General features: G+C 39.8%; 1 protein-coding gene across 1 annotated transcript in view; it reads left to right on the plus strand.

Annotated features, from left to right (window-relative positions):
* LOC126094820 (myrosinase 1-like) overlaps positions 1-17,273 on the plus strand; it is an 83,728-nt gene extending 66,455 nt beyond the window's left edge. The window contains exons 9-11 of the mRNA XM_049909396.1: positions 6,992-7,126; positions 13,013-13,119; positions 17,091-17,273. Coding sequence (XP_049765353.1) covers positions 6,992-7,126; positions 13,013-13,119; positions 17,091-17,217 — 369 coding nt within the window. The 3' untranslated portion in view covers positions 17,218-17,273. The remainder of the gene's footprint in view (positions 1-6,991; positions 7,127-13,012; positions 13,120-17,090) is intronic.
* Positions 17,274-25,338: the final 8,065 nt, after the last annotated feature.

Below are 25,338 nucleotides of genomic sequence, written 5' to 3' on the forward strand. Positions count from 1 at the left end.
TTCATCAGTCACCAGCTTGGAGAATTTGGAAGTGAACTGTTCTCCCTTGTCAAAACTGGCGATGGTTCCTCTACGCAGGCGTTCCTCTCCTTGTCAGCCGTCCAGTTTGGAAGGAACGCTATAACTTTTTGTACTGCATTCCGCTTGCCTCACCTTTACTATTCGGCAAGCTAACATAAGCTTCTCCAACTGATGGTCTATTTCAGTGGTATTGAGCCTCTCCATCAGACAGAAGGTAGCAATCCTTGGAGGGCAACATATATGGAAGAGAATATTTTCCTGAGGACTGCATTAAGTAATTATTTTATAACGATTTCAGACAGATAGTGATACAAACTAGTTCGGGTAACCATAATTAGAGAGCTGTATATTAGCAAAAGTAAACAATTGTTTTTTAATACAAAGTAAAGGACCTCTACATTATAATGCATTTCAGAAAGCTGGTTAGTTAGTTTGTTTCATGTACCATGGTTAATCTGCAAGATAAATCGTAATGATGTGAAACGATTCATTTTACATTGACATCCCACATTAATATGTAGATATGGCTACATGCTGAATATTTCTAAGGTTTTCTTATCCCTCGCAAAGTGGTCCAATTATCAGAGTTGGAAGGAGTTTCACAATAGTTCGAGAGATTGGACAGAGATATAAAGTCAGACACGAAACAAAAGCAATAGGTATCTGTCAATACAAACCTACTCTTTTTGGGAAGACAACCGAGAGAGGTAATGTTGCGTGCAAGGATTTCAGTGAGACAAATCTTAAAGGACGTGACGAAACTTAATTTTATCTCAGTCATGCAGACAACAAACTGAATGCAGAACATGGAAATGCTTTATCCGGAATAACAAACGTAAGATCTAAAGTAAGCAAGAATATGATCAAGAGACGACTTGTTATTACCAATGAGCAAGGTATCATTTGAAATGTAAGTGTAATATAATGCTCGCTGTATTAGTCAGCCACTGTGGCAGAAACTATCCAATATCCATCATTCCCAAATGTTGTAGTAAGGCTCCACCGCAGTTTAAAGACAAGAATGTTCCCGGAGAAGACGACTAAAATATGAAGAACTGACGGAAAAACATATGTTAGTAAGCAGGTGGGACATAAAAGATCAAGAATTATCCTAAAGCTGTTATATTAATGAATTAGGGTGGCAAAGGCAATTATGAAGTCCTGTAATTCTGTTAGTACAGCGTTTCATGTTTTCAATAATTTTCTGAGCAATAAATTTACCGAACAATTAGATTTTTACCAACAACTCAAACAAATCGAATTTTTCCAAATTTTATCAATTGTTCATCACATGAAAAGTATCAAAACACATAACGAGGCTCAATAAATACGTTGAAAATTCACTGAGTACACAAAACATTGATGAAATGAATATAATGTAATGCGTAACAAAAGTTAGTGTGAATCAAAACCACTTAAAGCTCTTGACTGATATTAACAAAAATGCATGGAAGGGTGCCACAGTGGGTGAACATTTCATACCTGCGTTATCGCAGTAGCCAGCTTAGTTCGTCAGGAAAGCATGATACTTCCAATTATGTTTATCGAAACTTTAAGAGATGCAAGGCCTATGTTGGTATAATAGACAGATAAAAATCGATGGCAAATAGTTGAAACAGTTTGCGTCATTCTTGAAAACACCAAATACAGCAAGGAAATAAGCCTAATTCTAAGATCAAAACTTTCAGCCTGTCACAGATAAACCATTACCATTTAAATTACTGTTCCCTTGTTGGTTCCCGTTTCAACACTGAGCAGGCAAAATTTTGTCAGGTCACAAAGCCTTAAAATGAGATCCAAAATTTTCAGTCTGCATCTACCTTTAAAGCAGGAGAAATGGTTTACTACCTGATTCTTAGTGGATGAGCGTGGTACCAAAAGTAAACATTTCTGTCAGTCCTGTCTGTGATCTTACTTTAAAGTACGATGTGAATTTTTAACGAAGTTATGTCAATTGGTTTCCAAATGTTCTTTGCATAACACGCATTGTGTTTCATCCATTAGTTTCCACAGTCCGTTAATATTGTTCGGCCGTCAATAGAGACTGTTAAATAGAATGTAGAATTGGTGGCTAGAATACTGCGTTCGAAACTCGTCTTACCTTTGTGTCACCGAGCGAGGTGGCACAGTGGTTAGCACACTGGACTAGCATTCGGGAGGACAACGGTGCAAATGCGCGTCCGGCTATCGCGATTTAGGTTTTTCGTGATTTGCCTAAATCGCTTCAGGCAAATGTCGAGATAGTTCCTTTGAAAGGGCACGGCCGACTTTCTTCACCCTCCTTCCCTAGTCCGACGGAACCGATGACCTCGCTGTTTGGTCCCCTCCCACAAATCAACCTATCAACCTACCGTTGTGTCTCATAGAACATTTCATACATTTCTTCGAAATACATGTGGACAGAAGAACCTCAAGAACAATATAAACGTAAACTTAAACATAAGAAAAGCGCAATTTTCAACCCGTTTCTAGTTGTCAACTGAGTAATACATCTACAGTACCAGATAAATAATTTGCTGATATTGACTACAGTGTGCAACTTTACTTGCGGTAACAATTATGTGAAAGGTAATCGCTAGTCAGCTTCAAATAACTGGTGTCTGACCAGCAGAATGTGAGTATACGAAGTAAGCTATTGACGTGGCTCATCTTATCATAACGATTCTGGTCATGCATTGTTACCTCAAGGCCTTATGGCGACAAGGATTGTTCGTGAAGAACCTTAATTAGCAAGTGATAAATAGTTATATAATTAAACAACGCAGTTAATAAGGGGCGACAAATAGTTTCTGTTTGAGGGCGTTGCTGCAGCGGAAATGCAACCAAGCATGACTGTGATGAGGGTACATAAGTGACTTTCTTGCGGTAAAAGCGGAAACGTGAACTATGATGACGTTATTACCAAATGCATCCAAACAGGACCAAAGAGCTGTTATTCTTTTCACGGCTGCCGCAGGACCAAATCCGACAGACATCCATCGGGCAGTGAGGAATATGTATGGGACCTATACCTGTTCATAACCACCATTGTGGAGAAGTGCACCAAGTTTCGGTACACCAGTTGATCTGCGAGGCCAGCTTCCTTCATTACGGGCAACAACAAGTAGGCAGTTGGCTATGTTATTAGCGCGGACCGTGCGTAACCAATCGTGCACTAGCAAAGCACCTCGACGTCAGCTTCGGTAACAAGCAACATATTATACTTCAGGCATTAGGCTGCCGTAAGGTCTACAACTAGTGGATACACTGGACGTTGAGCGCCGAACAAAAAGCAAACCGTGTGGCTGTTTCCCTGAAGCACCCGATGCATTTCAGTGATTAAGGCCACACGCTCCTTGAGAACACTGTTGCAGGCGACGAAAGCTATTACCAGTACTGGGAACTGTAGTGAAAGCGTCCATTATCTCATTGTGCCAATAAGTGCAAGAGCAAGCCATCTGTTGGAAAGGTTATGTACATCCCGTTCTTTTATTACCGGGATCCATTCATTCTTTCAAGGAACTTGGTGTATTCATCAATGAGGAATGGAACATCGCTGCACTGGACACATTACGGCGTGCAGTTAAGGCGAAACATCCGGGAACACTGCGGAAACAGGTGCTGCCGTTTCACGATTACATACTTCCCCGTGTCACAGATATCGTAGGGCAGAATTTACAAATCAAGTCTGAGACACTTGAGCGCCCCCCACGTGGTTGTGGTTTCTCGTCATACGTTTACGACACCGCTGGTCCTCTGGAAAGTCCTTGAATGATCGACCTTTCGGACGAGGATGTGCAGCAGTCAGTTACGGACCTCTTCACGCTGCTGGTCACGATGGTTGCTTCTTGAATCTGGACTGTACGGCCTTCTAGGGACACTTTTTTATCGCCTCTTACACGAATAGTAATCATTAAACAAAAGATCGCTAAAAGCATACAACCGAACTTCAGAATTTCTAAATCACCGGAGCTACGAATACAGCCCGTTCAACAGCTGCATACAAGTCTTCTTACAGTAACAAATTCACCAAGGTCGAAATATTCAGTCCTCGATGACCCGACTTTGAGTCGAAATCCAGTCTCGAACAGATGTATATTCTAAATCCTCAACTGTAGGACACCGAATGTGTTTACAATTCCGGATAATACTCAAGCCCAAGAGGCTCTCTGAGCAAACAATACTTTACGAGAACCAATCTCAGCGACCAGAAGACGAAGACGAAAGTCCCTGAGCTCTGGTCAGCCTTCCTATTTACAAATCTCGTCATGCGAACGTTACGTTATGCTATACAGCAACTTGGAATTCGACCACAGTTGCAGGATTCCACATAGTATGACAATTAATTTTGGCTTATTAAAAACATCACATTATTCAATTGTCACTGTACCAATAAGAACATACTTTATTCAATTTTATGCGGAACAAACGGAAATGGAGTGAAACTAATCAACAGGAAAACGTTACTGACCACATTAGTGCAATTCTACGTTAGTCAAGTAACAATACTGGATATACACTGCTTGACAGCTGCTAAGGAACAGAGATATTGTTGCACAGGAATAATCTAAGGTAATGATGCACGACATTAAACAAATTAAATGTGTAATATAGGTGTAATGTTATATTTATAACGGAAAATATTACAGATTTCACCACATGGGAAAACAGGATAACCGACATAAATAGCGTTCCTGTTTGACACAGATTAGACTCCCAACATAACGCCCGATATCGGACTCTCAGTAAAGGATATGACTTTGTCGGATACTAACACACATTTTGCACCTGTTATTCGTGCTAGCTACCAAACTGTTGAGGAATATATGGAGCGTATTGTCCCCTTCTGTCTCAAGGTGGTTTTAGTTATTGCCCGGTTCGGGTCAGGAGTGTCCATTGAGAAGGACCTACCAAAAGCATCCCATTCATACTCAAAATCGTTTACGTCCGGGAAGTATGTAGGAAATGCATACGTACAGTACTTCACCTTCCAGAGCGCCCGACACCTTAGCAATCCTGTTTGATCGGGCGTTGTCGTCCATAAAAAAGAAGTCGGGACATACCGCAACCCCCATAAAGACGGACGTGATCCAGAATAATCATCCTGCAGTACCACTGTTCCATCACGTTACTTCGCGCAACGATATGAAGTGGTTATTTTTCCATTGTGCATTATGCCTGTCCACACGATAACGCCTAAGTCATGTCAGTGCGGTTCATGAACTTTCTGTTGTGTCTAACGTGTTTCTCTCTGTCTCCACACGAACTGGTGGTGAGTATCACTTGCCACAATGAAGCAGGAATCGTCGGAGAACATCACTCTGGACCACTATCGCTAACCACAACCAACGTGCTTCATAAACCAACGAATTATTTCTCGACAATGGCGTGGTTGAAGTGGGATGCTTCTAATAGGCTTCTGGGCATGCTAACCAGTCTGATTTAATCGCCGTGAAATATTTTTTTCACAAACAGGCTACCGGCAGCGGTTGCCAGGTCTGCAGCGATCTACCTAGGTGTGAGATACGTGTTCCCTTTCGCTACTAGGAGTCATATCGATCCTCTTTGCGGTATGGTGCTCCATCTACGACCACCTGTATGCTTTCGTGCTTTCGTATAGCACTTCCAAATTCAGTGGCCTTTTTTAATCGTGCGCTATTTTCAGACGCATCCATTAGCACAGAAGTGACACTGTGACTGGCTTGGAAAGGCCCTGCTGTTCTTCCACGATCGTGAGCGCTCAAATGATGTTTTGCAGACATGTTGCTATACCACCCGGAATGTCACGCTAATCGGTTTCACAACAACCTTCATCAAACACCGAACTGCATGAACTATCAAATATATACTGAGCTTTTTTGCACAGGTTTAGCATCAGTTAACACTTCCGAACCTCTACATTTCCTTTTACTGTCATTGATCGGGTCTTCCGTAGCAGTGGTTGCTTGTCTTCTAGCGACTAGCTTTCGTTCGTTACCAGATGTCAGTTGTTCCTAAGCAACTGTCAAGAAGTATATTAAGCCACCACATGTCATTAAATAAGGTGATTGATTGTAAGATAATGGAACAACTCTCTCATGTTGGCGATAATCCTTTGTGGAATGCTGGTTAACTTATTCAATAAATTATTTATAAATGGTAATTCTATTTGCAAGTCTTTTGTTTGACAATAATAGGAGTATGGTCATTCCCTAGCTGGCATACAGGGCCACTATTTTTTATTGATTTTAACACAATTTCTCGTGTACATCAATGTTACCAATTTCGTTAGTAAAAATTTTATACACATGGTAATAATCTTAATGAAGTCATCTCACTCTCACGAATCCGACACTGCCTTTAGATTTTTTGTAGCATGTCTATAAGTAGTTTGGTGTGTCCAGTGAATAAATTAGGTTTCCATTGTAACATATTCAGTTTCTCGGATATCTTGCCTAACTTACTCCTCAAGCAAGCAGTGGACCACTCTCCCTTACCATTTCGGAACTTCCAAGTCGCAGAGCCGCTGTAACACGTCGAAAGGCGCTCCCCTGGCTGCAGTAACCGGGTCGCTCTGCCGAGCAGCAGGTCTGAACTACCTGGCCCAGCCATATGACGGCAACTTGCCAGCAACACAGAGCTCAACAAAATACTCAGCATATAAATACAATTCTCAGCACACATGCTGCTCCTCTTGCCTCAAGCGCTTCTTTTTGGCGGCCTATTTATCTACAGCTACATCTAGTGACATCTTCCATCTGTCTACCTGAAACGTCGCGTATCTGAGGTTTTCTACTATGTCTATTCTGATACAACTGCACTAAGGCACTTTTATTGCTGCTAGTAAACAACGGAACACTTAATTTTCTGATGCTGTGTTTGTTTTTGAAATTGCTATTTTAACGTGCGTCAGACTGTTTGAAAAATATTCATATCACTGTCTGAACATCATAAATAATTAATTTTGATTACTGCTCCTCGTTTGCATTTCGTATTATTTTACTGAAAACAGGTGGTACCATGGGGATTTCGGAAGTTGCTGAACTGGGTGGCCACAGAGTACCAGGGATATCCCATTATTGTAACGGAGAATGGTTACGCCGACACCGGAGAACTCGATGACCAAGGGCGCATCAGCTACTATGGAGTGAGTATATACCACCTGAATTTTCTGTTAAAGTCGTGTCAACATCCATTTATCTCAGCAACAGATGTATTAACCAGTATCGCCGGCCGCTATGGCTGTATGGTTCTAGGCACTTCAGTCTGCAACCGCGCTGCTGCTACGGTCGCAGGTTCGAATCCTGCCTCGGCCATAGATGTGTGTGATGTCCTTAGGTTAGTTAGGTTTAAGTACTCTAAGTCTAGGGGACTGATGCCCTCAGACGTTAAGCCCCATAGTGCTTAAAGCCATTTGAACCATATTAACCTGTATCGAATTATTTCAAGAGACTAGCACTAGTTCCGACTGACTCTTTCATGAATCTAAAACTATTCCTTCATCAGAAGCAAAAATCAACCTTCTGGTTTCTTATGGTAAAAAATTGTCCGAGCGTATGTACCGGGATACAAATTAAGCTAGTTAAGTAGCAAAGATGCAAACACAAAAAATAAGCGACGGTACAAGAGATTTAAAGTGTACTATTATCATGCAAATATTTAACAATGAGTGGAATCTACGCAAAACCTGTATTATCATGCCAACTGTTTATGTAACAAAGTACTGGATAATTGTCACTCGACACAAAATTTCCCAAAATTAACACAAAAAGAATTATCGGGAAAAAAAGTTGAACACTAGTAAAATTAGCGCAGCGGTATTTTTTATATTCGAGAAATCCAACACTATCTGGCTGTGTATTAACAAAAAAAAAAAAAAAGAACGAATTATGGTGGAAGAAAAGGTCCTTATATTAAAGCCGCACACTATATGTTTCTGTATGAAATTCGGCCCAAATTTATTTCCCAACTCTGTAAAAAAAATCTACATATTACGAAAACTGTAAACCCACAAACTATGATGCAATTTACTCTCGTATGCTAATCTTTGACTAAACATAACCTAATTTGAAGTGAACTGTAACTGGTCTGAAAACAACATGTGTTTATATTAGATAAACAATTGAAGTAAAACAATAAAATTTTCCACTCACCTAGCGTCCTGACAACATCGTTGCAGGTTTCTCTAAAGCGCAACAGCAAACATCAAGCAGGCAGCGGCTAAGCTAGATTTCTTTTTTAAATAAAATTTCCGAACTAAATTTAAACTGTTACATACCGTATGGCCCAGTGCGGTAATGCGTAATAATAAACCTTCTTTCAACAGAGGAATGGGGAAAACAAGTAATCCTATGAAATGATATTCCAAGGCAACGACTGTAGAATGAAGTATGTATGCAAAAAGACAGAACAAAACTTCGCATGATCATCAGAAATAACGTTCGTCTGTACAATACTATGCTTAACAAAATGATTATGATTTTATAAAGGTACTATGTTAACAGTGAAGTTCTATAAAAACCAAAAAGCTCAATCAGTCGACATCCTACTGCTTGACTCACGGTTGTGGGGTAGTCTTTCTCTCAGCTCTGAGCAAGTTAACTAGATGGCAATAATCATTTTGACAAACCATGCGCACAGTTCTGCAGTCTCACCTCATACTTATTCTGTTCAAGAAAATAGCATTCTTCAAGATTTATATTCTTTTCGGTCTCCGATAGATATATGCATCATATTCATTCTTGCTGTCCTTTACATTAACTGTTCATCTAACACATCCAACCACAAGTCAACACAGGACTGCTGAACAGGTTCATCACCTTTTCCACTTCAACTAAGAATGTATCAGACTCAGCAGAGACAAAGACTGTGCCACAACGAGACAGGATTTTGTTTAACAGCAACATAACTTACTCTCTCTCTCTGACATGCACATCGATAACTTGCAAATATCAAAAGGACATGTACACGTTACAAGTAATGCACTATTGTTGACAGTATGCCTCTGGAAAATAGTATATAGCGTAAATGGGATATTTAGTGTTCTTGTGCTAAACTCTTTGTGTGTGTATGTGTGTGTGTGTGTGTGTGTGTGTGTGTGTGTGTGTTTGTGTACAGTTACACTGGCTGTCACCCAGTGAAAGAAGGTGAACAATTCATTTCATAAGTCTAATATAATAATAGCCCTGAAGAGGCACACTTTATTTATGTTTATTATGTGGACATGGCCGCTTCATGGACGCTGTTCCATCCTCTCTTACCTATTCACTGAATGGAGACCACAGATCAACAAACTTGGAAACAACATCTGTGTTGATACTCTTCGTCGAAATTTTTACAGCATCGGCTACTTTTCTCAATATGCTTAAAACAAAAGTCGTCCTGATGCTCACCTAATGTGGGTTTCGTTTCCTCTTCCTTTCTGTTTGCAGTTCGTGTCTATTTATCAGTTTTGCTATTGCCCACTCTCTACCTGCTGTTTGCTTTAGACACAGAAAGACACATAAACTAATGTGATGAAAAGGCGATGAGGCAGACCCAGAGTAGATGAACATAATTTTTATGGCGGAAAATATAGTTTTCTATTAATTGTTTCGAAGTGCTTTAGGCCTAATCTGGGAGGGGGGGGCCCGCATCTCGTGGTCGTGCGGTAGCGTTCTCGCTTCCCACGCCCGGGTTCCCGGGTTCGATTCCCGGCGGGGTCAGGGATTTTCTCTGCCTCGTGATGGCTGGGTGTTGTGTGCTGTCCTTAGGTTAGTTAGGTTTAAGTAGTTCTAAGTTCTAGGGGACTTATGACCACAGCAGTTGAGTCCCATAGTGCTCAGAGCCATTTTTTTGGGAGGGGGGGGGTCTAAATGAGGAATACTCCGCGTAATCCTTTCGTCAGAGTATTGTTAGCTTTTCCTTTTGGGGTTCCTGTAGCAGCATACCACTTTCTCACCAGCTTTTTCTGTCATATTTGTATTGCCTGTCATTCAAAGCTTGAATATTCGTGTTTCAGATATAAGCAAGTGTTGTTGCGGCTCCAGTATAATCCGCATGGGAGCATTGCTAGAATTTTTTTTTGTAAAGATACCCATGACCTTTGTAGCTTGGACCCAATTATGAAATACGAAATTGTCCACCAGTCTTCTTAAGGGGAGTCAAAGTAAATGAAAAAAGAATACATTAAGTAAAATCAATTTATGTTATGTGGAGAAAATAAGCTATTTCCCTACATAATTAATAACTATTGTTTCCATGGAGTATATTTAGATTTCTCCTGCCTCTGTTGGTTTAAAATCTTTTTAAGTTTCCAAGCTTTGTGCCTTTGAAAATATTTCTTATCGGCCATGAATTAATTTATCTATACTATTCATATTTTGTTAGAGGACAACGCATTGTTAAGATTGTTTATAATTATAATTTCACTTTTTTTCATCTCATTTAAGATGTCTATCATTCAGAATATACTACTCTAACTCTTATATGACGTTGAACTAGTCCAGTTTCCTGCTAGATGACGCCTATATCTACTCGTTTTTCACTTACTTTCTATTTTTCTTTTCCTAAAATTGCTATGTGTCAACTGTACATTCAGTCGTTTTCTTCGTGTCCATAACTTCCTCTTACTGTTTAAAATTCGTGTAAAAGCTTCCTCCCTTAAATATTTCAATTTGTTTTGAAATTTAATAGTAACATTGTATTTTTCTGACGTCGTATTTGTGGAATTGCTCCACATTTGAATTTAATCGAACAGAGAATGACAAAAAAAAGTGCCGCATGAAACCATGCCCATCGGCAACAAGAAAATTACAATAATTCTGCATATTTGCAAAGGTTTTTGCTTCGAACTATGTGAACGATCTAGGTATGAACGAAGAGAACAGAGATTATTAGCTGTTGATCTGTACGAGAATAAGAGCAGCAGAATTATTAATAACACAAAATAATTATTAGTAATAGGACAAAGAAAACATCATCAGTGAAATACAGATAAATTTAAAATACACAAGATTACCTTAACGCCCACTGCTTTGCTCGAGTGAACTGTACGGTCCTGCAGAGATTTTTCTTTGTTTTCATTTAATGTAATTTTTATGTTATTGATAAATTTCAGTGCCTTGTAAGTTTTCTCGCTAATTAAGGTCATATAAGTATGGTCTTTTCTGAATGTACTTCTGACCAAAAAGGGATTCCGGTACCTCGAATCTAAAGTGTTTGTTAATCATGTCTTTGGTGTTATTGTGCAGACATTTCCATAGCAACTTCCATCCCCTAACAAACATTTCTTTATATCTAAGTGAAAAGCGAAATATCAGTTTTCATAAAATACTTTTAAACTTTTTTCAGGTAACGAAATAATTTCTTAAACCTTAGGGGTTCAATTTCCAGAAACACTGAAAATATATTTTTCTATTTCTAACCGAGAAGACAAATACGAACTGCCATAGGTGTATCCTTCGTGGAATTCCCAAAAATGCTGGAACATATGTTTTTTATTTTCTGATTGAAAAGCCAAATTGCAGTTTTTGTAGTTCTAGCTTCAAAATTACTTTATTTGCGACATACTTTCAAAAAGCCTTTCATCCCTAATTTAACCCCCTTAGGAATGGAATTTCGGACAATCCTTCCTGAAACACCTACAATATAAGAGCTACGCTCCCTTCCAACCTTCAAGTTTCTATCCATATCGGCTTGGACTGGGTCAGAGAATCTGTCTGACCCTATTTCACCGCCTTAGGAGTTGAATTTTCTAAAACATTGAAACACGTATTTTATCTCTGAATGAGAAGCCAAACACCAATTTTCAAAGATACAGCTATAAACACGATTTTGCAATGAAATATTTTTGTAAAACATTTCATCTCTTACTTTAACCTCTTAGGAGTTTAATTTCCGAAAGGAGTGACATGTGCATGTTTTATTTCTAACAGAGAAGTCATACAAATTTTCTTACATATGCTTCAAAAATACTTGCACAAAGAAATATTCCCTTAAAAGTTTTCATCCCCCATTTACCCCCATAGTGGTCCTACTTCCAAAAAAACGAAAACACGTCTTTTTTATTTGTGACTGAGAAGTCAAATACCAATGTTCACACATGTAGATTTACAAATACTTAAGTCTTTCTTCAATAATGTTATATTTTCAAGAAAGACTTTCATCCAGAATTCATCCTCACAGGGTTTAATTTCCAAAAATACTGAAAGATATATTTCATTACTTCTCACCACCAAGAAACCAAATAGCAATTTTCTTAAGTATAGCTTCAAAATTGCCTTAATAGCAACATTTTGCAAAAAAAGCCCTTCATCCGTTATTTCACACCCCTTGGGGTTGTCATTTCGAAAAATCTCTCCTTAAACGACGCATGCAGTAAAAGATTCACACCTTCGCCTGATATGAAGTCAGGCAGTTAGTCAGTCAGTTAGGAAATAGCGTTTTATATACAGAGATGAATAACATTCTCACACGAACTTGTAAAAAGCAACTAACACATATGAAATTCTCCTGCGAATGGACAATTTTCAAAACATCAATATTTTAATACATTTATATGTGTATCAATAACTTTATATTTTGCATCTAAATCAAATTCTGGCTTTATTGAGAAGCTTATTCGAATTTACGTACCCGAAGGTACGATACAGCATCGTTTGAGGGAATTACAAGAAATATTTAATGATCCGGAAAGAAATGTTCAAACAGAAAAATTATGTGTTAATTATTATTTCATGGACGACAACCATATTAAAGACATTAACTATTCGTCGCGTTTTTTTTGTAATTACCGCCTAACTGACAGTTCTGTACATCCACCAAACTACCTTTCTGAGTCAGTGGTCGTCAAACAACTTCCATTAATTCTCAGCTGCTTATAAAGCGCATAAGATAAAGTGACTAAAGTTTCATACTAGGTACCCACGCGTCCCTGTCTTTCTAAATGCCAAATACTCGTTTTAAAGGCGTGTATCGTGATGGAGAGTCTACTTCATAGTCTGTCTCCAGAATTTGCACAATTGTAGGAAATATTTCACTGTCTTTGTTTCAGAGTTACCTGGCTGAAATGCTTAAAGCTGTCAACGAAGATGGAGTGAATGTCTTTGGTTACATGGCGTGGAGCATTATCGACAACTTAGAATGGGCTTCTGGATATGCGTAAGTCACATACGTTTCCCTCTGTTTACTCATGAGGAACCTCTGAAAGTTCGACATTCAGGTACTCTGGTCCTGCTTTGAAAACCATTTGGAATTCGTTGCTGCTGTTGGACCTGTTGTCGTATGCATGTTGTTGACGAATAGAGAGTGTAATGGGTATGAGTTCAGATATTTCTATTGGTGTCTGGGATCGGCATACTGAACCATATTACATCAGTATTTACGTCATTTGCTGACTAATAGTTGTAATTATTGCAAGTTTTTTTGGTTGGATAGTACCTCCAAGTACCTGTGACAAGAGCAAGCCACTAATGCTTATTTTCCTCTAAGGAACTGGTCACCTGTTGAAGTGTAGATGCGTGGACACAAATGGGTTTGTCTATTCCAGCAGGCATGGTCCACTTAGTGGTACAACTACTGTTGTGCGGGAAACATCACGTTGTAAGGTATGTGACGTGTTTGTGGGAAGACTGTTCGTTGCTGGCAAAAGACAAGCAATACACAAATGTCTGTACATAATAGGGAAAGGATTACAAAAAATCTGCACTGATACTCGTTACACACTCTGTGTGTGTGTGTGTGTGTGTGTGTGTGTGTAGTGTTATATTGACGTATTTATATAGCCATATCAGAAAAAATGTTTACGTGATTTCAATCTCTGGCGCTAGGGACATAAATAGCTCCCTTCAGAAATTCCATTCATGACTTGCAAATGACTTATTGTGCTGGCTTTTCTGCTTCTGATGTATTTTCTAATCGCAAGGATCGTAAATCTTAGATCTTACTGTGGCAAACGAGACATCTGGCTTCAGATGTGGCCATTTGTAAGTTCCGAACGGTGCATCTAACCTTGCTCTTGAACACTTTAAATCCAACACACACACACACACCCACACACACACACACACATATACACTGAAATATTAATCTCGGCACATCCAAATACCAAACGGTCGATTTCCCGATGCCTCAGGAGTGTCCTATCAACCGACCTATTCATTAAGTCAATTCGTGTATCTTTTTCTTGTTCGCAATTCGATTAAGTATCTCCTTACTAGTTATTCGATGTGCCAATCTAATGTTAAACTTTCTTCTGTATCTTCACAATGATTAAGATCCTTAATTTTTCTGCTTATTGATACTTATTCTCGTCATCTTTTCACATCCTTCCAAGGCTACTTTCCATACCGTAATGTACGGAGGCCTTTAAGCATCAGTGAATGATGAAATTGCTCAATTTTAAGCTATAGCTCGCTATGGTGGTATTGCATAGTAAATATCTCACTATAATGACTTATACATGGCTGCTGGAAGAGCATAAATGTCGCTAAACTTTACTCGCTGCTTGAACAAGTGTAATTTCTTCCATGAACTGCTGTTGATCCAATTCCGAATTTTTACAAATGAATAACACTCCATATGAAGCATGAGAAAAGATATCTCAGTTTTTTCGTATATCCACTACCGATACCGCAAAACCATTTCAACGTCCCACCGACCAACTTACTCAGACCTTTAATCTCTCTTCGCATCTAAGCTCTGCGTGAATCTACAGATTCTACCAAATGTCTCCCTCTCTCATAGCTAATGAGTCAATAATTCTTCAACGCACAGTAGCACACTTTCAGAACCACACTGACGATTCCTTCATTAAGCTGTTTTGTCTAGTTTTAAAGTCGAGCATCAGCACTCTCATATTTCAAAATTAATTTTCTTTGTTTCCCTCCACTCAACAGCACTTCTACTATTTTTTTTTTCGTGGTAACCCCAGAAAGCCATCAAACTGGGAAGACCAAAACGAAATTCATAATTCAATGTTATCAGAAATTGAACTAAACTCCACCATCGTGCTGTGGAGACCCCACGATGTGTATATTTTCCGAATAGCGTTATTTGAATGCTGTGGGAAAGGACAAGGGATCTTCACAAAGCTCTACTTGTCGGCATGCGGACGTAGAAGCCGCTGCTTCCTATTCAAGAAGCCCCTCAATTGAACTCTCGATTCAAAGTGCAGTCAACCCACCAAGCAAATAAATCGTAACTGGAACCCGGATTCTCTGCAAGACAGACACGTTGAGTGCTCTGCTTTGAATGTGAAGCACATACAGAGTGACAGTGAATTATACGATACAGAATCGCCAAAACTTCTAAACGGTTTGCCTTAGGACGTTCAAACCCACGGCTGGCCGCAGTACATGACGGGAAATATTATGAGCATGCGAATGCAATTTGTTGTTGTCAGCCATCTGCCCGTAGAAATGTCACGGTACAGCATGCCTGAGCGTAAAGTGCGTGTGAAGGTCTACTATGGGAGCAATAACAGCCCAACTGCTGCTCAAAGGAAATTTGCTGCCGAGTTCAAGCCGAAGGCAATGGGTCCAAGTGTGCTAACAATCAAGCATTTGATTCGTAAATTTGAGAGAAAGGATAGTGTTCATGATAATGAATGTTGGCAATGTCGGTCGTCCAAAAAGGATGAAAACGCCTGAGAACATCTAGAAGACACGCGCTGTGTTTCAGACCAGGAGAAATCTATCAGACGAGCTGCACAACAGGTGCTAATCAACCGGGAGACTCTACGACAAATTGTTGTTGAAGACCTCCATCTCTTCCCATACGAAATTCAAACCCATCAGCCATTAAGCCCCAGGTCGTTTGGAGAGCGGTTGTGTTTAACCAACATTGTCCACAGAATTGACGAACAGGACTTTGATGTGAATACTGTTCGCTTGGATGTTGTCGTCAATAAGCAAAATTGGCGCATTTGGGGGACTGGGAATCCGCATTTCGCGATAGATAAGTTTCTTCACCCTCGACGGGTGACTATGTGGTGTGTACTAACTAGTCATGGATTGATCTGTGCGATATTCATTGATGCCACAGTGACTATCGAACGGTACGTGAACGGTTTGGAAGACGATTTCATCCTCATTATTCAAAGTGACCCTGATTTCGACAACATGTGGTTCATGCAAGACGGACCTCGACCACTCGAAGCAGGAGAGTGATGTCCCGGATGAGCACTTTGGGGACCAGGAGGAGCCTCTGGGGTACCCAGAGACCACTGGCATGGGGCCCGATTGGCCGCCATATGGGCTGCCATTCACACCGAACATGTCATAACCTAAATCAGAATATCTGTAGTGACGTTTACACGTTGTACAAAGTGTGTGCATGCCTTAGTTTGTAACTAACTTAACTTTTTTCCCCAATAGATCAATAACTGTCACCCTTTACATCAATCACATTGGATTTGATAATTTCATTGTACTGTTGACAAATAATGCTTATACTTCAACAACACTATACACAATTGGCAGTCGTTACATGAGAACATGCTACGTCATTTCCGGTGTGTCAGTAGTGGAGCAGTCAAGTATGAAAACTCATAATCTTTACGTCATCGGGATCATTGCCACGAGGTGTTCCATTTCGTTGTGTTATACTGATTCTTTTGAAACTCTGTTGTTTTCGATATCGAGTAAAGGGTGAACGTACAACGTAGCAACGTCTATGTCGGTCAGTATGACTGTGGTATTACTTCATGTATTAGCTGTTCAAATAATAGCTCATTAATGAATCTACGAATCTTGTAGACCTGATGGTCGAACTAGTCGATTTCACCGACATGTCCTTCTGTATATTTTTATTCGTTAAATTTCAGACATGGATTACACACAAAAGCAGATTTTTAATCATAAATGACAATTATGGGTGTTAGAATAGATACTTCTCTGTATTTTAAAGCAATTTAATATGGTTTTCAGAATACGACTTTTCGTACTTCGCTTGTCGGAACCTCGATGACTGTAAACGCTTCTAAGAATTTTATACATAAATACGTTAATACCAGTGTATCCGTGATATTGTCTGTCAGTAAGTTTACTTTTATTCTATGCCATCAGCATAGAATGAAATGCTATGTACTCTTTTTTTTAAAAAAAAATCTTGTCTTCTTTGGCTGTTCATAGGGTGAGGTTTGGCCTTTACCAGGTGGACTTCAACAGCACAGACCGGACGAGGACCCCCAAGGCGTCGGCGAGTTTTATGGGAGACATTTACAGAAACAGGACTGTCCCTGAGGAGTACTTCCAGTAGCCGTTGATGTTTTATGATCAGCCCTGTGTTGTGTCACTTGCCATCTGCATAATAAATATTCGAAGAAACTACTGATATATTCTGATTTTCTTTCTTGGTATAAATTCACTTTATACGTATACAATCGTAGCTAACAGAACCACCAACATAATGCGAAATATCCTGTCATCCATTATCTATTATTTTTTATTAAATCATTACACGGTGAGTTGATTCTCTTACGTTTTTGTAAAAATAAACGTATACGTTTCTTTGTATGTGGCTAGCTGTTTGATAAATCATCTTCAAAACAGTAATACATATCTGCAGAATTCAACTTTTGGTATAGATAAACGATTTTAAACATGGCTGAAACAGCAACTGTTGAAATTCTTCACGGTAAATAATGATAGCCAAAACAGTTGCAGGATAAAGATTTATTAAAAATTCTTGGCCACGCTTTCGGTGTATATAAATATACCTTCATCAGACGTAAAATACACTAAAATCACATCCTGAAAGGGAGATTAATAAAAGAATTGTGCCCAAGGCGTCGTCAGTAGTTATTACATAGGCGAAGTACTGATGGTGAGGTGTGTTCGCATCGACCCTATGATCATAATTATGTTGTATAAATGGAGATGATGTTTTAACTACTGACGACGCCTTTGGCACAATTATTTTATGAATCTCCATTGCAGGATGTGATTTTCGTGTATTTTACTTCTGATGAACGTATATTTATATATACCGAAAACGTGGTCAAGAATTTTTAATAAATTTTTATCCTGCAATTGTTTTGACCATCATCATTTTCCGTGAATAGGTAAAAGATGTAGTTCGCCATTGCAACTTGCTTCACAACTTTGTCTGCAGCATTTTTCAAACTCTTAATTTACTGAGACTGTAACTTCACACATACTACATTAACTCAGCTTCTACATCTTTTTCGTTCCTTTTGTCGAGTACTTTCTGGTTACAGCGATTTATTATCCGAGTGCCACATTATCTACCTAATGCTAATCCTGATTTCTCTGACATGGCGTTTCAAAGTTAATAACTTTTTCGTCAGGATTTGTCGTGATTTTGGAATCCTTCTTGATGTTCTTACGTAATATGTGGCTTCATATAAGTGGTATATGACTTCATCATCAGCTAGATGTGAAATCCCTTTCCATACGACATTCAAACTGTGGCATTACGCAATGTGTTACGTTACGGACAAAGTCCGCAACGTGATGTAAGTCAACATCACTGTAATGACGAAAGTGACAGCTAGACTACCGATTGTTCCTCCGATTCAATACAATGGCAAATCGGAAGAAAATATTCCGCGACAATGAAACGAATTCATTGAAGATCAGAACAGTCCACAAAACTTACAGGAAGGTCGACGCTGGGCTGTCTATGAATAACTAGTAAGAGGTGAAATATGGCAGAAGGCTAATTAAGGGGTAAGTAATTTAGCAAAAGTGGAATGAAAACGAAATGAGATCGTCACGTTGTTAGTAACCGAGATTAGAGGAGGCACAAAGTGTTGCAGTGTCTTAGAAACAGATCATACCCTATGCGATGTCCGTCAAATGAAGCGAGAACACGATCTCTGTAGTATTACTCCTCAGAAAACAGCCCACGTCCGAGAAAATACAGGAGGCTACTAAGCCTATGCAAAGGTATGACTTTGAAAATAAATTTTTTCACATCGTGTCGTAATTATGGGCACTGCTATTTTTTTCTGCTAAATCAGTTACTATTGTCAACAAATAATATGTGAGTTTTAAAGCTTTTTTTGAAATTCCAAATACTGTAACTAATGTTTCACAAATCATTGCGGAGGTGAGGCGCATATTCTGACAACATGCATTTTTGTTACTGAACTAACAGTCTTGGAGACGATGATTGGTAGAATATAATTCCACGCCGTAATGGCGAATAAAATTCGGAAACATACCATTTCAGAGCGGCCTGGAAGTACATCACGGGTGTCCCAGGAAGTGGTGTTCAAATAATTTTAATTCTAAATCATGACAGTTTTAAATAAATATCCCTGACCATGGAGGTTTTGTTTTCGAATATTTTCGAATATTACCTTGTTTGTGTGTGTGCGTGGGTGTGTGTGGACGCGCGCGCGTCCGCATGAGTATGTGTTTTGTCACGTTTGCAATTTAAGGACGTAATGTTTAAATGCTGCTACCTATCCACAATGAAGAATGCACAGAGGTATTATAAATGATTCATTCATTCTCAAAGTTGTAAATTTTCCATTGCTTTACATGTCCAGATGTAACCGACGTACGAATGCAACCGAAAAGTCACCAGGTGTGCATTTATCGCTCTACAAATGTTTTATGATTCCCCTTTGGTCACACGACACATGTCCAAGCGGTTGTCAAATCCTACCTATCCTACCTATCCACAATGAAGAATGCACAGAGGTATTATAAATGATTCATTCATTCTCAAAGTTGTAAATTTTACATTGCTTTACATGTCCAGATGTAACCGACGTACGAATGCAACCGAAAAGTCACCAGGTGTGCATTAATCGCTCTACAAATGTTTTATGATTCCCCTTTGGTCACACGACACATGTCCAAGCGGTTGTCAAATTCGCTATACCCTTATGTAGCACCAGCCTGCCAACGGTCATCAAGACAGCATCGAGCCGTGTCCTAAGATTTTCCAGTGTTCTTGCCAGTGGGAGTACGAAAACACGGTCTAATGCGTATCCCCAAAGCAAGAAGTCACAAGGCGTTATTTCAGATGACCTACGGAGCCAAGAGAACAGAGCCACATCATCATCTTCACCATTACACTCAATTCAGGCATGAGAAAGTCCGTCGTTTAGGGAGCGACAAACATCGACGCTTCGATCACGGTATGCGCTATCATGCTAATTGATGAAATACTCGGAATCAATAGTCAATTATGAAAACAACAACCGCTGCTACATATCAGGGTAAGAAGTACTAGTCGCAGGAGAAACCCGGCCCGCAAGGCTTCATTGGTGACACTCAACAGAAAACATAAACCATTGGCGAACGTCGTTAACAAGTGTGAAGTAAACGAAGATGTGTCTCTCAGTCTCACAGTGTGGTGATTAACCTCTCTAGATAAATGGAAGGTTGTTTCTTCACTCTTACCAGCTTGGAAGCGAAATGTTCATCCCCAAGTGCTTCCTGAATTTTTATGCAAAATTAAAGGCACCGTTCGTACTATTTTGGTTTTAATTGTTGCCCAAGCTGCAGACGGTACAGTCTGAAATGTGACAGCCGCTGCTAAATCTTCCACACGTTTAGCTGCAGTATTCCAAGTTCCTGTTTTATTCAGATCGTTGACTTTTTTGGACTGTAACAGTTAAAGCTCTCGCGTAATCAGACACACAAAACTCGTTTCTCACTTAGCCGCCATTTTGTCAAGGCACTGCCCTCGTAACGCCAATTGGTGGACACAATGCAAACCCAGCGAGCTTACGGTTCTATTAATGCACCTGTCACATTTATACATTTAATACTTTGGAAAATACAGAACTCTGAGAACGAATGAACCATTTATAGTTTTGTTGTATTTTTAAAACTGTGAAAAGGGACAGCAACCGCGAACCCCTTTCCAAGAACTTTGTCTGAAACTGAGAAACGAGTTTATCAAACAAAAGCTGGTGCAGGCGAGGCCAGCGATGTGGCGTCCGAGATACGCCACGCCTGCGGCATTAAACAAATGGAGGGGAACGGCCGATAAACACGGCTCTCGGCGGTATTCACTGGGGACGGCGACCAGCCCTTTTGGTACAAAAATTAACTTTCGTATCGCAGCTAATGAATCGCCGAAGGTGTGCTGGTCGCGTTTCTGTAGAGAGATGAGTGAGCCCGTCTACATTTTATGTTCTCTTTTTATTTTGTTTTTAACACTCAAACATTTTCGCACTGCAGCCTTTTACTGAAATTCTCATTCTCATTCTGTTGAGTATTATATACTCTGAAACAGTATGATTGCAATCACTACTAAAATTTTACTTCTGCTGAGTAGAACATACAAAGCATCTCGTATTTCCTGGTCTAACGTGGCGAGTACAAGTAAAGTATGGTAAAGAGCGTACTGCTCTTCTAGCAGTAGACTACCGTACGCCACTGGAGCATGAAAGCTCTCGTCACCTCTCAATTTTAAGTGATCTGACTGCGATCCTAAGGACTTGCAATCGGACCTTTGAGAGAGACAGAACACCACAGAAAATTAAACTACAGCCTAACTTTGCTTGAGGTGAATGTTACCATTTACCGCAAAATTAAACATAAAAGCTGGTAAGTTCAAAATGGCTCTGAGCACTATGGGACTCATCTGCTGTGGTCATAATTCCCCTAGAACTTAGAACTACTTAAACCTAACTAACCTAAGGACAGCACACAACACCCAGCCATCACGAGGCAGAGAAAATCCCTGACCCCGCCGGGAATCGAACCCGGGAACCCGGGCGTGGGAAGCGAGAACGCTACCGCACGACCACGAGATGCGGGCGAAGCTGGTAAGTCTCTTCTGTAATAGAATAAGTCATCCTTTCGTGTAGTATATTCAACAACCAACAATAGAAACACGCCCAATCGTACCGTAGGTCGGCCGTTGGGGCCGAGCGGTTCTAGCCCCTTCAGTCTGGAACCGCGCGACCGCTACGGTCGCAGGTTCGAATCCTGCCTCGGGCATGGATGTATGTGATGTCCTCAGGTCAGTTAGGTTTAAGTAGTTCTAAGTTCTAATGGACTGATGACTTCCGATGTTAAGTCCCATAGTGCTCAGAGCCATCTGAACCATTTTTGAGCCGTACCATAGTCATTCATTTCGATTAAAGCAGAAAATTCAAAAAAATAATTCTCTCTAAAGAAAGCAGCACATAATTCGACATCCCCATTGCAGCTAAATACTCCTCTCATTTCCCTATTAAACTCATTCTAACTCAATTCTTATTCCTGTCACCTGACTCTATCAACAGATGTTCACACCACCGATTCTGCCATGCCGCCACGTTCGCTACTAACTAGCACTGTTCGTTACAGTGACTTGTCCGCCGAATAAACCTGCACACTAGAGAAAGTTCTGGAGTAGTGGTTCCCAACGTGGAGGTAATTACCTCCTTAGCAGTAAACTGAAATTTTCTGGGAGGTAGAAACTAAACAAATCGATTCTGTTTCACACACGAAACTAAATTATTTTCAAAAGATCATTACTACTATTACAATTTTGTAAATCTCCAATATTGACTATATGAGTTATCAATAGGTACTTTTTGGCAATAAGTAGCACTAATGCGATGAAGGTTACGGGTTCCTCACATAGCACTCACACTGTATACGTATGTTGTGCTTTGTCCCGTACATCGCTGATGATGAAAGTGAGACATACACGTAACAAATGCTAAATACTCAAGAAAATTCCTTCTTGTTGTAGATAGTACCTGTAGTAACCCTGAAAGTGGTTCATTACTCGCTTCGAAACACATAAATGAAGTAACTGACAGTTCGACACATACATACTTACTACATAAGGCTCTACACAGTGTTATTATTGCTATTATTATTGTTACTATTGTTATTAGACTGGTCCGACACAAAGCATTAATATACTGAAGTCGTCCAATATGTGTCAGTTCAGAAGTGAGGAGTCCTACAGTCAAGTGATTCACAATCAGTAAGTATAATACGCTCATCTGAACTTGTTTGATTTTAAATAGGTTTGCAGGGTGCAGGTCGAGCAAGTTCCGGAGTGGAGAGGAGTAATGCAGGTGAAGTATGTTGTGTAGCAAGTGTTTATCATTCCTGTGTATAGATAGCTTTCTTATCTGAGAACGAGTTGTGGGTAGCACTTGCAATGCACTGCAGATTGCTTCATCATTCATTCTAACACACACATTAAATAACATTAATCTTTCACGTGTTTCATCGTTTTAAAAATAAAGCGTTTCAAGACAATTTTTCCATTCAACAGTTTAGTTAGGAGCTAAAGTTGTAATAATGTGGGAGAAGGGGTGGTTGGGGGGGGGGGCGGCGCAATACATGGCAGGGTGGGGGGCGGGAAGACGAGGGTACTAGCTAATGTCTGATTGCACACATAAGTAAAGGTGTAGGTTCTAGAAGCTAATGTACGCCATCTAGCGCCTGGTGCTAGGTCACTCGCTAGTGAGGATATCGATCACTGTATCGTTACAAGCATTATAGTGTTCCAAGTGAGTGGACTATCTAGACTCGCTGTTGAGCAAGTACCCACACTTTATCACTGACGTCACTCTGTTGTAGAATCGTAGAACACGTTTTATGCAGTTGTATATTGATCTTCCTGTAGACAAAAATTCTTCTCAGCAGGAATCAGCATGGGCTGCGCAAACAACCATTTGAAAGACCCTGATCGTTTCGTTTATCAAAAGGCAGATACTGACATTCAGACTTATTCCCTTCTCCTTGACTTCTGGAATGCATTCCATGCAGTTATTCACCGTCGGCTATTGAACCCAACTGAATGTATAGATTATCAGACCATCTTTGTCGCTCGACTAAAGGTCGAGTAACTGTAACATAGTAGTTCGTAATACTTAACCTGTGTTAATCTTTTGGCGAAATCTTTCTTTGAAAGTAAGCGGAGGTTGCTATCAATGAGCCACCTACAGAAAAAGTTTAATGAACTCTTCGGATGTTGTAATAGATATTTGAGTTCCAGTGTGACCTGAATTTTATCCTTTGCATTTCGCTATAGTAGACACAGAAGTCGTAAACATTCACTGTTAATGAACTATTTGAAAAATGAAAACATGTGTTATCAGCCGAATCTAGGTTAGTGGCTGCCTTCATTGGTCCAGGCAGTTATGTCAATGGCCTATAGCTTAATAGCTGTTGCGACGGTACCTAACGATTATTGTAGAGCAGGGCTTCACAACATACGTGTTCGCGGAACAAGCTGTGAGCAGCAAGGCGCGAGCACGGAGCAGCGCGAGCACGCTACCCCCACTACCGGACCAGAGCAGAGAGTGGGGAGAGTCACGTGGGGCACACAACAGCTGCCGCCAGTCAATGTAAATCCGCGGCCACCTGCAGGGATATCACTCACGAATTATTACTGCCACAAATGAAACAAATAAAGGAGAATGTACACGTGCCACATAATTTTATCAGCTTAGTGTATGCCTCTACATTCGTATTAATTTGTGAACTGTTACACAATAAAAGGTGTCACTCAAGTGTGGGATTCTCGGTTATATTGTACTTTTTGCCCTTTATAATTGCGTCTATGTTCGGAGTAATTGTTATTGTGCATTGTAGGCGCAGTGTGCAGTTTAAATTTCGATCAGACAATGCGTTTCTCAGGCGCGTCTTGTTATATTTCATTGCAGGTAACAGTTGTTCACAAACATACGTGGAACCGAACATTGATATTATTGTAGTCGCCAGTTTGTGCAAACAAGGAAATCTATCCTGTGGGAAGTGTCTGTAGAATTCCAAAATGTTTTTCTTGTTCTGAAATTTGTCTCTGTATTCTCTGTCACACTGCAGGTCAATAATTTCTAGTTGCAGCTCAGGACAAATTTCTTCAATATTCGCTGAATATCGACAGGAGAACAGATCAAAATCAGTGTCTAGAGCTGTCAGATCTTGAAAGCGTTGATCGAATTCTTCCTTAAGGGCAACTAAAATATGTGAATAACGTTCACAGTCTTTGTGAACATCTTGCATGGATGATAATTTAGGAAAATGAGCTAGATTTCCTGTTGCCAGCTGACGCACCCAAAGTGTCAATTTCATTTTAAAAGCTCGTATTCGATCTATGAAATAAGTCATTAGCAGATCTTATACCTTGCAGTGAAATGTTCAAATCATGCAGATGGCTAGTTAAATCTGCTAAGAATGCGAGATCACATTTCCACGAAGGCTCTTTCAATTCAGGAACACACATGTTACTTATTTCCATGAACATATTTATCTCATCTAATAGGCAAAAAAGTCGATTTAATAATTCGCCACGACTAAGCCAGCGAACCTCGCTGTAATAAGGCAGGCTACCATACTGGCTTTCTACATCCTCAAGAAAGCTTTTAAATAGTCTGTGTTGTAGCCCATGCATCCTTATATAATTGGTTGTACGAACAACAACACTCATCACATATTT

The sequence above is a fragment of the Schistocerca cancellata genome, chromosome 8 (genome assembly GCF_023864275.1).
Source record: "Schistocerca cancellata isolate TAMUIC-IGC-003103 chromosome 8, iqSchCanc2.1, whole genome shotgun sequence".
NCBI lineage: Eukaryota > Metazoa > Arthropoda > Insecta > Orthoptera > Acrididae > Schistocerca > Schistocerca cancellata.